General features: G+C 41.4%; 1 protein-coding gene and 1 long non-coding RNA gene across 2 annotated transcripts; one reads left to right on the top strand and one right to left on the bottom strand.

Moving 5' to 3' along the window:
* Positions 1-6,253: 6,253 nt before the first annotated feature.
* LOC138739909 (uncharacterized) lies at positions 6,254-8,037 on the bottom strand. Its single transcript, XR_011342545.1, has 2 exons — positions 7,812-8,037; positions 6,254-6,637 (listed from the first exon to the last, which is right to left on the bottom strand). It is a non-coding gene; the product is annotated as an uncharacterized lncRNA (long non-coding RNA).
* Positions 8,038-8,212: 175 nt separating this feature from the next.
* mettl18 (methyltransferase 18, RPL3 N3-histidine) lies at positions 8,213-11,885 on the top strand. The gene has a single exon (XM_069892408.1). It carries the CDS (start codon positions 8,252-8,254, stop codon positions 9,314-9,316), a length of 1,065 nt encoding a protein of 354 aa, XP_069748509.1. The 5' UTR covers positions 8,213-8,251; the 3' UTR covers positions 9,317-11,885.
* The last annotated feature ends 1,263 nt before the right edge of the window (positions 11,886-13,148 follow it).

Genomic DNA, 13,148 nt, shown 5'->3' with positions numbered 1-13,148 from the left:
TTTTAAGAGTTTTTTTTTCCTCCTCTTTTTTTTTATCTTTGAAGGATTACAAAGGGGAGCATTATTTTATAGTTCAATTTTTTAGTGTGTGTATTTACTAATAGTTAAAATTATGTCTAATTTACATGATAATTATTTTCTCTTGATAATATTTGAAATATATGCAATTAGATGTATTTTGGACTGTTATTAACATTTATATTTTTTTATATATATGATTTATATTTTTGGCTCTCCTTAAAAGGGTGGGGGGGTAGCTGAAGTGGTGGGTGGGCAGGGAAGGGGCTTTTTTTTAAATTGTTCTTTTATTATTTTTTGTTTGTTGTGTTTTTTTATATATTTAAATCTTCGTAAAATAACTTTGTTTGAATATTTACATTGTATGCTATACTTTTTACTTATTTTTTAAATAAAGTTAAAAAAAAGTTTGCTGACAAATTGACCGCGATGGGCCTTATTAGTAAGAATGATGAGTCAGTGAACAGAGATGAGGTGCAATCACTAATGGACTGGTGCAGAGTCAACAACCTGTATCTGAACGTTAAAAAAATAAAAGAGATGATTGTCGACTTCAAGAGGGCCTGGGGATCATGCTCCATTGACCACTGACAGCTCGACCGTTGAGGTTGTCAAGAGTATCAAGTTCCTTGGAGTGCACTTGGTGGAGAATCTCACCTGGACCCTTAACACCATCTCCATAGCCAAGAAAGCCCAGCAGTGCCTCTACTTCCTGATAAGGCTGAGGAGAATTTATCTCCCACCCTCCATGCTCACTACATTCTACAGAGGATGTATCGAGAGCATCCTTTGAGACAGCATCACTGCCTGCTTTGGAACCTGTACCTTCTCAGACCGCAAGATCTGCAGAGGATAGTGAAGTCAGAGGAAAGGATCATTGGGGCACTCTTCCCATCTTGAAGGACATCTGCAACATTTGATGCAGGTGAAAGGCAATAAACATTGTGAAGGACTCCACATACTCCTCACATAAACTGTTCTCCCTTCTGCCATCTGGTAGGAAGTACCATAGCACTCAGGCCCTTATGTCAAGATTGGGCAAGTTTTTTCCCCTAAGCCATTTGGCTTCTGAATTCCCAGAATATATGTGGAAAGTGTACTCTGTGTATTGTATGTCTTAATATTTTAACTTCTATTTATGTAAATCTGCTCCGTGGTCCTGGAAAAAATACAATCTTGTCTTTACTGTGCAATGTATGGTATGAATGACAAATAAAGGTGACTTGACTTGATACATGTCCAAATAACAGCTTTATACATGTTTCTGCAGATTCCTTTGGCAATTTATTCCAGATATAGTTCACCTTCTAACTGTAATAGTTGCCCATCAGGTCCCTCCTGAATCTCTCTCTTCTCTCCTTAAACTTATGTCCTCTCTTTTGAGAATCATCTATCTTGGAAAAAATACTGTGAGCATTCATTACCTCCATTTCCCATCATTTGGAGAGTAGGAAATCCTGGATATCTTGTCAAGATTTCACCAACCATTTTTCTGGCAATTCCTCACAAATTTTACCAGAGCAGATAGAGTACTGTAGATCATTCAAGATGTTTTAGGAGTCAGGAGGATAAATTGTGCTTGGTTAGGACTTCACAGTGGAGTTAAGACAAGGAATAAGGGAAAAGGACCAGGGGCTGGAGAACGGATACAAGGAAGGGAATGGGAACAGAGCGAAGAGATGGGAGAACAGAGGCAGAAAAGGGGCAAGTGTGTGAGATGCACACCAGATCATGTTGACTTGCTACGTATTCCACATTGGAGGCACAAACAACAGCAAACATGCACCGTGTGGGAGTTGAAGGAGCAGGAGGATAAAGGGGTGGAGGGGTTGGCCTTGGATCCTGGTGGGTGAAACACATTTGGCAGGTCAGTCAACAGGGACATTACAGAGAGGCAGCACTGAAGCAGGTCCTTTGGCCCACTGAACACTATCAATTATCATCCATCTATTTAGTACAGTATATAGGTGATCGGAAACTGGGAAAAAGGAGCAACAGGAACAGGAGTGGGTCATTTCATTCTTTGTACTTGCTTTACCATTTGTAAAGATTGAAAATGATCTTAAACCTCAGCACTACTTTCCTGTATGATTTCCATAACTCCTCAATCATACCAGTGCCCAAGAAGAGTAGTGTGAGCTGCCTCATTGACTATTGCCCAATAGCACTCACATATACTGTGACGAATGCTTTGAGGTTGGTTATGGCTGGGATGAACTCGTACCTCAGTAAAGCTCTGGACCCACTGCAATTCACCAACTGTCACAATCGCTCCACAGCATCTGCAATATCTCTGGCTCTCCACTCAGCTCTGGATCACCTAGACAACAGCAACATGTACACCTGGCTACTCTTCATCAACTATAGCTCAACTTTCAATAACATCATACCCTCCGTACTGGCCAACAAGCCCCCAAAACTTAGACCTTTGCACCTCCCTCTGGAACTGGATTCTTGACTTCCTGATTGGAAGACCATAGTCAGTATCTATTGATAATCAACACAGCCACACCTCAAGGAAGCATGCTTGCCTGACACCCATGACTATGTGGCAAGGCACAATTCAAATGCTGTCTACAAATTTGCCAAATTTACAGTTTTCGGCAGAATCATGGATGGCAATGAGGAAGTGTACAAGAGGGAGATAGATCAGTTAGTTGAGTGGTGTCAGAACAACAATCTTGCACTCAATGTTAGCAAAACTTAGGAGGTGATTGTGGACATCAGGAAGGGGAAATCAGGACAACACAAAACAGTCCTCATCAAGGTGTCAGCAATGGAAAGGGTTAAAAACTTCAAATTCCTCGGTGTCAACAACTCTGAAGATATGTCCTGGGGGGCTCCACGTTGATGCAATCACTAAGAAGGCTTACAAGTGGCTATACTTCATGAGGTGTTTGAGGAGATTTGCTATGTCACCAAGGACTCTTGAAAATTTGAACAGGTGTACTATGGAGAGCATTCTGACTGTGACAATGCACAAGACAGGAAGAGGCTACAGAGAGTTGGGCATCGGTCTTCACTCCATCAAGGACATCTACTGGAGATGGTGTCTTATGAAAGCGCTCTATCCTCAAGGACCCTCAACACCCAGACAATGCCCTCTTCTGGTGGTATCAGTAAATACCAGACAATGGACCACAGATATTATCTCACTTTTCTTTCTTCTTTTGAACTAATATATTTATTTTAAAATGTAATTTATAGCAATATTTGCACTGTAATGCTGCTACTTAACAATGAATTTCATGTTATGTTCATGAAAATAAATTCTGAACCTGAGTGTGGTGCAGCGCAGAAACAGGTTCGTTACTCCACCATGTGGCGACAGTGGGAATAGCAGGGGTTTCAGGCGAGAATCCCAGAGCCTACAATACATGCAGGTGAAGTGTCCTATAGGCATTTCTCAATGGAATAAGTTTTTTGAGAGTCAGTTAAATTGTTCCCCTCAAGCCTTCAGTTCATTAGCCAGTTTGAAGAAACTTTCAACATTTGCACAAGAGGGCAGTTGGACTGTGTGTTGAATTAAGTAAGTGTAAAACAACTTGAAATTTATGGGAAAAGGGAATGTCAGTGGCAATGGAATGTGAAAAGAATGATATATTGATGTCCATTGCTGGACATGCTTTAGAACTTCTTGCAAGTTGTGTTCCTTGGTTAATGCCTTGACCAAGGGTCTCAACAACAAAAAAAAAGCAGCACAGGTCACATTGCAGCCAAAATTTGCAGTCCTTCAAAGTGAAGCAACATCTGTGGAGATCATCTACTGCTGTTGTGGTCTCTAATCTCACCTACATCAGAGAGACTGGGCGCAGACTGGGAGATTGCTTTGCTGAACACCTAGGTTCTGTCCGCTGCAATAGCATGGATCTCCCAGTGGCCGCCCATTGCAAATTCCCTGCCCCATTCCCTTGCTGACATTTCTGTCGTCTCATGCACTGCCAGACTGAGACCACCTGCAAATTGGAGGAACAACACCTCAGTCTGCATTCCATCCAACCGTAAGGCATTAAGATTGATTTCTCTGGTTTCTGTTAAGACTCTCCCCCTCCCCCACATCTTTGTCCCACTGTCTCCTTTCCTCTAGAGTGACTTTCTGTCTGTCTCTCTCTTCCCTTTTTCCTCTGCTCCTTTCACAGAGCCAAAATTAATTTTCACATTTCCTCTTATCATATCCAATTAACACATTTTGTCTGTTGGTCTGGACTTCTCCCCTTGTTTCTATCCTCAGTCTTTAATTCAGGTGCCTGTCTGTTTTTTTTTTGTTTATACTTTGAAGACCTCAGGCCAAAAATGTCGGTAATATATCTTTAACTCCTATGGACGCTGCGAGATTGACTGAGTTCCTCCAGCATTCCTGTTTTTACTACAATCACAGAATCTGCAGACTTTTACGTTTATCTCAGTGCTAACTCCATCTAACAATACCCAATTCCCTTTCCAGGGGTATCAATGAGGTGATCAAGAGTAATAACCGACTAAGAAGATGGATGATGTTATTTAATCCTGAATTCATTATTGCTATTCACTTGTCCCTTCCTTATTTAACAAGTGTGTCTTGTATCCACTCTTGTTCAGAAGCACATCAGGCAAAGCATTAGCTCACTTATACACTGCACTACCGTGGCTCTTCACAGACATTGGAAATACGACAGTGTTAAGTAACCAAGGCTTCATCTGCAGGGTCTCCCACAATGAAAACATTCAATTCTTGGACAAGAGCAACTGTTGCCTTGGAAAATCATCCTTAGATATCTGGATATTAAAGGGTATTAAAGATATGATGACAGTTCATGGAAATGGAGTTGAGGTAGAAGATCAGGAACAACCTTGATGAATGGTGCAGTACACATAAAAGACTTCCTTATCCTATGTTCTCATACATAAATTACAACCATTTTTCTTCCACAACGCTCGCTTATATTTGTCATCTATCATTGCTCTTGTATTTTACATACTTTGTCTGATTACTTTCCTGGGCTTCTTGGCATATTGTGCTCCCAACACTCTATTCTCATGTTGCAACAGTTTCCCTTGCCAAGTAAAATTTCATCATTTTGCTTTTGGGTACTGTCTTATTGTCATCTACTAAATGCTGATAGCTGATAATTTGGCATGTTGAAGGAAAATACTTTTATATTTTTAACCTGAATTAAAGTCTGAGGAGAGAAAGGTAGAAGAATTGGAAGGGGAGGAGTCCAGACCAACAGACAAAAGGTGTTAACAGGACAGCATAATAGGAAAGGTGAAAATCGATTTTGGCTCTGTGAAAGATTTGTTTTCACTACCAATAAATGATAATTCTGCCTCACCCACAGAAAAAAAATAATCTCAGGTTTGTATGTGATATGTACTCTGACAATAAATCTGAAATCTGAAAATGAACACAGCACTTAAAAAAAAATTCTCTGGTGATTTTTCTCTTTCAGATTTACTCATTGCTGATTAATCTTCAATTCTGGGACATCCCAAAACAATGACAAGGGTTGTCAATGCTGTAACCGACAGGGAAGGCGAGGCCTGCTGAAGAATAACAAATCCAGTCATTCAAAATCTTCCAATGTGTATTCCCATTCCCTGGATTAAAATTCTTAATTTCACATTCACAGAATAGGGTTGTGTTGAGAATTTATAAGGTGAATGGAAAACCAATCAAATTGCAGTTGCTGGAATTGGAAGCAAGGACAGAAATGCTGGAAGTACTCTGCCAGTCAATTAACATCCCTTTGAAGTGAAGCCAGTCAATGTTTCAGGTTGAACTATGAGGAACCTGAAACATTCACTGAGATCTTTCCACAGATGCTGCTTGACTGGCTGAGTTCTTCCAGCATTTCTGTTTTGGATCTGGCAGGTAAAATTTAACTCTAGGAAAGCTACCAAAAGGTTGCATCAGGAATTTTATCACTTTGAGAATGAATAAATGCCAAGCAACTTTGAAGACTGGACCTCAACTGCCTGAAGGAGATAAGCCCATCAAGGTGTTCTACTACAATCTACAGAATATGGGACGTCTGGGAGCAGACTGGCTGGTGTAAATGAGGAATGGGACTTATAATTGGAATCACCCAACATTATTTTAAAATAACCTTTTTGAATCATCTGTAATATTTCAGCAGTAAATTATTTATTTATGGGTTTAAAATTTGCAGTCTGAAATCTCAGTCCCCTTGTCTCTCACATTAACAGCTGAAAGTCAAATATTTGCCAAATCCAACCCATAACCGATGCACAGTGGTGATTTCAAGTTTAAGTTTATTATCATCTGATTGCACATGTACAATTAGATGGAACAGTGGCTCTTGGGTCCATGGTGCACACAAAAACACACAATACCCAGTACACAACAGTCAAAACAAACATATTGCTAGCTGGATGGGTGAATCCAGAGTGGAGTCCTGGAGCCACGTTTCCCAGAGCGTAGCAGCCCTTCATTTCTTCTGGTTCAGATGCGGCCGCAGGTAATCCAGTTGATTTTCCAGAGGTTGTACATTTGCGAGTAAAATAACTGGGATTGTGGGCTTTGAGTTTTACTTGAATGGTGGCACACAGTGCACTTCTGCTTCCTTGCACACCATTTTCCATGAGTTTTAGTAGTAGTCTTCAGCCCAGATGGCAGGCCCTTTAAAACAGAGAAGCTTTCTGTTTTTGTAATACTGCAATGAGTCTACTAAGATGATTATAAGGCATTTCATTGATACTGACCTCCAGCAACACTCTCCCTTTTCTTGATCTCTCTGTCTCCATCTCAGGAGACAAGCTTTCTACAGATATTTTTTTACAAACCTACCAACTCCCACAATTGCCTCGACTACACTTCTTCATACCCATATCCATTCCTTTCTCTCAAGTCCTCCATCACTTCTGCTTCCAAGATGGGGTCTTCCAATCCAGATTAACTGAGATGTCCTCCTCCTTCCACAAACATGACTTCCCCTCTACCACCATCAATTCAGCCCTTACCCTCATCTCCTGCTCATCTGCCCTGGCCCTCTCTACCCCTTAGATGGAACAAACACAGGATTCCCCTTATCCTCACCTACCACTCCACCAGCCTCTGCATCCAACACAACTGCCATCAACTACAAGATGATCCCACCACCAGATGCATTTTTCCTTCTCCTTCCCTCTCTGCCTTCTGTAGGGACCTCTCCCTCCTTGACTCCCTCATCCACCTATCCCTTTCCACCCTTGGCACCTTCCCCTGCTGCCACAGCTATGCCCACAGATGCACCCACACCATCTCCTTCAACACCTATTGGGGCCCCAAACAGTCCTTCCAAGTGAAGCACCACTTGTGCATCTGGTGCTCCCATTGTGACCTGCTCTACATTGGAGAGGGGTGGATCAATGACTGGGATCTCCCAGTGGCCAACCATTTCAATTCTGCATCTCTCTCCTGTGCTAACACATACAACCATGGCCTCATGTACTGTCAAACCAAGGCCACTATAAACTGGAGGAGAAAAACCTAATATTCTGTCAGGACACTCTTCAACCAGATGGCATTAGCATTGACTTCCCTCTTTCTGCTGACTCCCTGTTCCCCATCCCTCTGTCTTCTTTCCTCCAGATCTCCATCTCCTTCCCTCTCCATTCTCAGCGCCACCCCTCCTCCCCCTGCTTGCTGGTGTGCCTGCCCTCCCTCCCTCCTGTGCTCCTCCCCTTCCCCAACATTTTGTTCGGCCGCCTGCCTGCATCTTTATCTTTGTTTCATGAAGTCCAGCTGAGTTTCTCCAGCATTGTGCATTTTTACGGTATCTGCAGACTTACTCCACCCAGGAATTTTACCCCACCTGCTCCTATTGCATATGATCTTCCGATCGAGCCCATACGGTGGACAGAGATCCTGCTTTAACCACTCGTTCGCCCGGGATCCCAACTGTGTGTCGTCATAAGAAAGGAAAGCCCGAGCAGGCGGGTTATTGGAGCATGGAAGACGGGGGCGGGGACTACGCTGCTAGCTCATAAATTGATTGGCAGAGATTAAAAAGGAGGACGCTTGCTATTGGATAATGTCGCCAACCCCTTCGTCATTGGCGATTGGGCGGGTGGATATGCAGCCTGACGTGTGAGGCGCGCCTCTTAACATTCAGCTGATTGGTTGAGGGAGGAGCAAGGCGATTGGCTGAAAGTACGGGAGAAGGTGGGGAGCGGTCGCTGATTGGTCCAATGGTCGCATGACATCATAGGCTGAGCGACGCTCGCAGGTGGTTCGCGTGTGGTGGAGTGAGTGATGGAATTTAAATTCGCGTTTCCTCTGGGCTCCGGAGTTGAGGGTGACCCTGAGCCTCGTCTCCCGGAGGCCGGGGGCAGTGGGGGCCGAGAGCCATCGGCGGCCCAGCGCCGGCTGCGGGAGCATGTGGTCGGCGACCTTGGGGAGATGCGCTTGTTGCTGGAACGGAGGACGGTGTCGGTGTTGGAGGTCGGTGGGCGTCGGATCAAACATCTTGAGCCTTCGGCACTGTGGGCCAGAGGAGATGGGCTTTGTCTTGCGCCTGACGACGAGGGGGCTCGGGCTGGTCCCGAGGAAGGGACGTCTGAACTTGAGGAAAAGGAGCCTGGAGGCGAGAGATCTGGGTCAAAGCAAGGAAGGTTCTCCTGGAATCTGCTGTCCCACTCTGATCTGGTGCCTGGTTTATATGAGGGAGGCCTTACGATCTGGGAGTGCACCGTGGACCTGGTTGAGTACTTGGCCAATGTCGATCTGCAGGGATTGAAGGTCCTCGATCTGGGATGTGGTGCAGGTCTGTCTGGCATTACTGCCCTCGGCAAGGGTGCAGCCTGTGTCCACTTCCAGGACTACAATAGTGAAGTGTTGGAGCAACTTACCATCCCCAATGTGTTCCTGTGGCAGGCAGAGCTGGGACAGTTGCTCCCAGGGACTAACCCAAGAGCTGATGTGGAAGAAGGTGATGAGCCACCAGAGAAATACCACAGACATGAAAGCTCCCCCCTCTCCTGCTGCCGCTTCTTCTCAGGGCCATGGTCCCTCTTTGCTCAGGTTCATAGTGACAGTGATTCCCCATTCAAGTATGATGTTATTTTGAGTTCAGAGACTCTCTACAACCCACATAGCTATGCTGCTCTGCACCATGCACTGTCCAGTCTTCTCTCAGATCGAGGAATTGTCTACTTGGCCACCAAGGCCCATTACTTTGGAGTTGGTGGGGGTATTCACCTGTTCCAGAAATTTGTTGAGGAGAAACAGATCTTTGACTTCAGGACATTGAAAGTAATTGATGATGGACTTCAGCGATGCATTGCATTAATGTCCTTTAGGAGGGGAAAATCATCTTGATTGACTTGCTTTATGACATTATGGTTAGTCTTCAGAGCAGTGGTCTTATCCTTGGAATATAAATGCTAATTTTTGTGCCAAATGAAACTATTGCCTTAACATACATTGTCAGTGTACTTTCTTTTAAATGCAAAGATTTCCACTGTGAGCTGAATTGATGACTGGTTAAATGTTCATAATCAATGCAGTACACCTGCTGCTGCAGTATCAGGTGCTCTAAAACCAATTTGACTTCAGAGACAAATATCTTTGATTTGAACTTTCATTAGTACAAAAAGTAATAATCAGTGTTTCAGATGCTGGTAATAATGAGTTTTAAGTACTGGGGGGGGGGGGGGAAAACATTTTCTACAGAATAATCACACACTTCAGGCTTTAATTAACTAAGAGGCAAATAAAGAAAGTCTCTTCATCTGTACATTTTACTTGTGTACATGAAAATTAAACTCTCATTTCAAGTCCGGAATGGAATGAACTTGGAAATAGTGCCAAAAGTGTAAATATATTTGCACTAAATATTTCCTGTGCATAGATTTGAACCTTTGGGAGCAGTGTGTATTTTTTTAAATGCCTTCATTGGGGTTCAATACTTTGTACCCTGTAATTTAATTTAAATCAGTGGTTCTCAACCTTTTCCACTCACATATCACTTTACGTATTCCCTATGCCATAGGTGCTCTGTGATTAGTAAGGGATTGCTTAAGGTGGTATGTGGGTAGAAAGAAAAGTTTGAAAACTTCTGTTTTAATCATATCTAATTGACTGGTTATGGGCACAGTTTCATAACCTCAAAGGAAATGGGCCAATGACCATTTTTCTCAAGCAAAATGTTTCAGTAACAATTGGGTCTAGAGCAGTGATCTCAACCTTCCCTTCCCACTCACTGATTGCAGAGGGGTTACTTAAAGTAGTATGGGAGTGGAAAGAAAAAGGTTGAGAACCATTGATTTAAATCAATGATTTTAAATTGGTATCGCTGACAACATTTTCATTTGAAGAAGTTGAGCTGCTAAAAGTTGGGAGTTGAAATTGCTGCATTGTAAAAATGATAGGTCAATTGACTTCCCAATGAAAGATGAAATGACAATTTTTGCTAAGTAATATTATGTTGTGATAAAACTAACAATGGTTTATCAAAGCAGCACTTCTGTTGAAGTAATCTCTGTTATTGCTCATAATCTATCTGCTTTGTAATGACATCTGGAGGAAGTGTAACTCTTGTGCATCATTAGTACCATGAATGGATTGGATAACTATTTGAATGCTTGCTAACACATAAATGGGATTCCAGAATAAAAATTCCTATTTATTAATCCAATATCATAACTTAACAGCTTCTGTACAGCTATGGCCTTATTAGATAACTTTGTTTCATGGTCTGAATCAAGCTTGGTTATAGGTATACATGAAAGACCTTAATAATCAAATCTGAATGCAAAATTAGGATTGTGATAATTATAAAATGTATAGTATTACACAGGTATAGGCTCTTTAGCCCATGATGTTTACACAAAATGTGATGCCTTAATTAACCCAAACTGCACAGCTTCCATATGCTCCCTGCATATTCATATGTCTATCAGGAAGCTATTTAAATACTACTATTGCATCAGCTTCCTCCACTTCCCCAGGCAGTGTATTCTAGGCTCCTACCACTTTTTTTATAAAAGGAAACTTGCCCAACATCTTTTAAAACCTCCTGTTGGAACCAAGGGGTTGTAATCATGGAAAATATGCCTATGTACTATTCATTATGTATTCATTAATCCATTACTATGTAACAATTTACTATTTACTTCAATTATACTGTTTAAGGGAAATATTAATGCAATTAAGTAACAGCCACAGTATGTAGAAAAGTTGGCTGATTATAGTATGTGTAGAATTTGCTGCCTCCAAATACAAAGAGAGAAAATACTTTCATCCCCAAGGTTACACTGCTAATTGTAAAGCACAAGACCGGAGACAAAACATCAAAAACACACATGGGAGTAACAGGATAGCAGATAGGAGAAGTTAGACAGGATGAGGATGGAGGAACCATAGGGACAGTGATTTATTCTGAAACAGGCCAGTGACAGGAAGATAAGTGTATTGCAAGGATAAGTGATAAGAGTACCATGACTGAGAATGTCAGGGACAAATAAAATGGATAAACCAATTTAGTAGGAATGATAAGTCATAAGGGTATACGGGAGGTGTTGATTAGAACAGAAGACTATGTCCAGATGAGAACAAAGAAATAATTAGAAATATCTGAGGTATGAATTGACTGCTGATCAAAACAACAGGATGTTCTGGCCTTGGGGATTGAGATAAGAGGTCTGCACCATAGATAATTGCAGAGCAGGAAATTGCTTGAGATAAATCTTATGCAAGGAGTCTATCAAAGAAAGCCAACTCTTGGTCAATGTAACATTGTTGATCTATATAAACCGAAGAGACTGGACAGTAGGAGTCAGTCTTGGGGAATAGCTCACCGAGCAGGTGACCTATGAACTAACGACTGAACCGGAGCTCTGTTAAGCTTTATTCTTGTACTATGTAATAAACTGATTGTGAAACTGAATACCTTCTCCTATCACTTCATTCAATGAGCATGCTGGACTCAGACGACACATAGACCAAATTGAGGGTAGGGTAAAGCCAGACTCCAACACTTCCTAGTCCTTCTCCATAAGATGAATATTCTTTAATATGTGACATACTTCTGGGGAAAAAAAGATATTCTTCACTTGGTGAGAGCATTTAATTTGACAATATATTTTGTAATTTTGTTTGATATTCATGATAAGAATATGGGAAATTCATCAGTAGCTGACATCCAACCTCTTCAACCTGCTCCCCTGTGCAGTAACATCAATTCCACAACCTTGTACAATTCTATCCTCTTATTCTTCTCGTGTCCAAACAATTATTAAAGCCACAAATTTATTTAATCCAAGCACCTGCAGCCTTTTGTGCTTCCAAAGATGAACAACTCTGTGAAGATGTAATTATTACTTTAAAAAATGTTAATATATTATGAAGGAATGGCTAAGTTATTATTCCAAGACAATACTATTCTGGATATTTCAGCCAGAGGATAAAATACTTACCCTGTCAAAAGCTCATCTTTTTTTCATAGCTGCTTTGATACTGTTATCTCATTCACTTGTCAATGTAATTTTTTAAAGATTACGTTAATTTGCCATAGTTCTTGTCTGAAACTTTCCAAATGTACTTGGCTCCTTAACTGAGCTATATTTCCACTGTTTGCAGATTTGATGGTCACTGTTGGTTGGTTGAATGAAATACACGTTAGAAGCAGGAGTGCTGGCAACACTCACTGAAGCTTCCCAGCTAAGAGCTGTGTCAGCTTGATGTAATTTATGAACCAACATAAATATGGTTAACAGCAAACTTTTCTAAATGCAATTGGTAATTAAATTTTGTTGGGGCATCAGGAACTGCTTTTGGAAGGTACTTATCTGGGAAATGGCTATTACTAACTTTTAATGCTTGTTATTGTGGAGTTCACTGACTGAGTTAAAAAAAAAAGGCATGGAGTTTCTTTATAGTAATGATAGTGAAATAATTAACACTTCTCTCTGTGGAACTGGTACTAATTTGAGATCTCCATGTGTGGTTAATGCACAGATAACAATTTTGCTATCAGAGACTTGCCTGTTTTTAGAGATTGTGCAGTTGGAAATCTGTCGACACAAAGTAAATAACTTTGGCATAAATTTCAGTTATTTTCAAATTAATAAAATGTGAAATTCTCACGATAGCTGAGTACGGTTTTATGGGCATTAAATTGTTCCTTGGTAACAATATTACCAAAAAACTA

This window comes from Narcine bancroftii, chromosome 7 (assembly GCF_036971445.1).
Source record: "Narcine bancroftii isolate sNarBan1 chromosome 7, sNarBan1.hap1, whole genome shotgun sequence".
Taxonomy (NCBI): domain Eukaryota; kingdom Metazoa; phylum Chordata; class Chondrichthyes; order Torpediniformes; family Narcinidae; genus Narcine; species Narcine bancroftii.
This window is presented reverse-complemented; position numbering and strand designations above follow the sequence as displayed.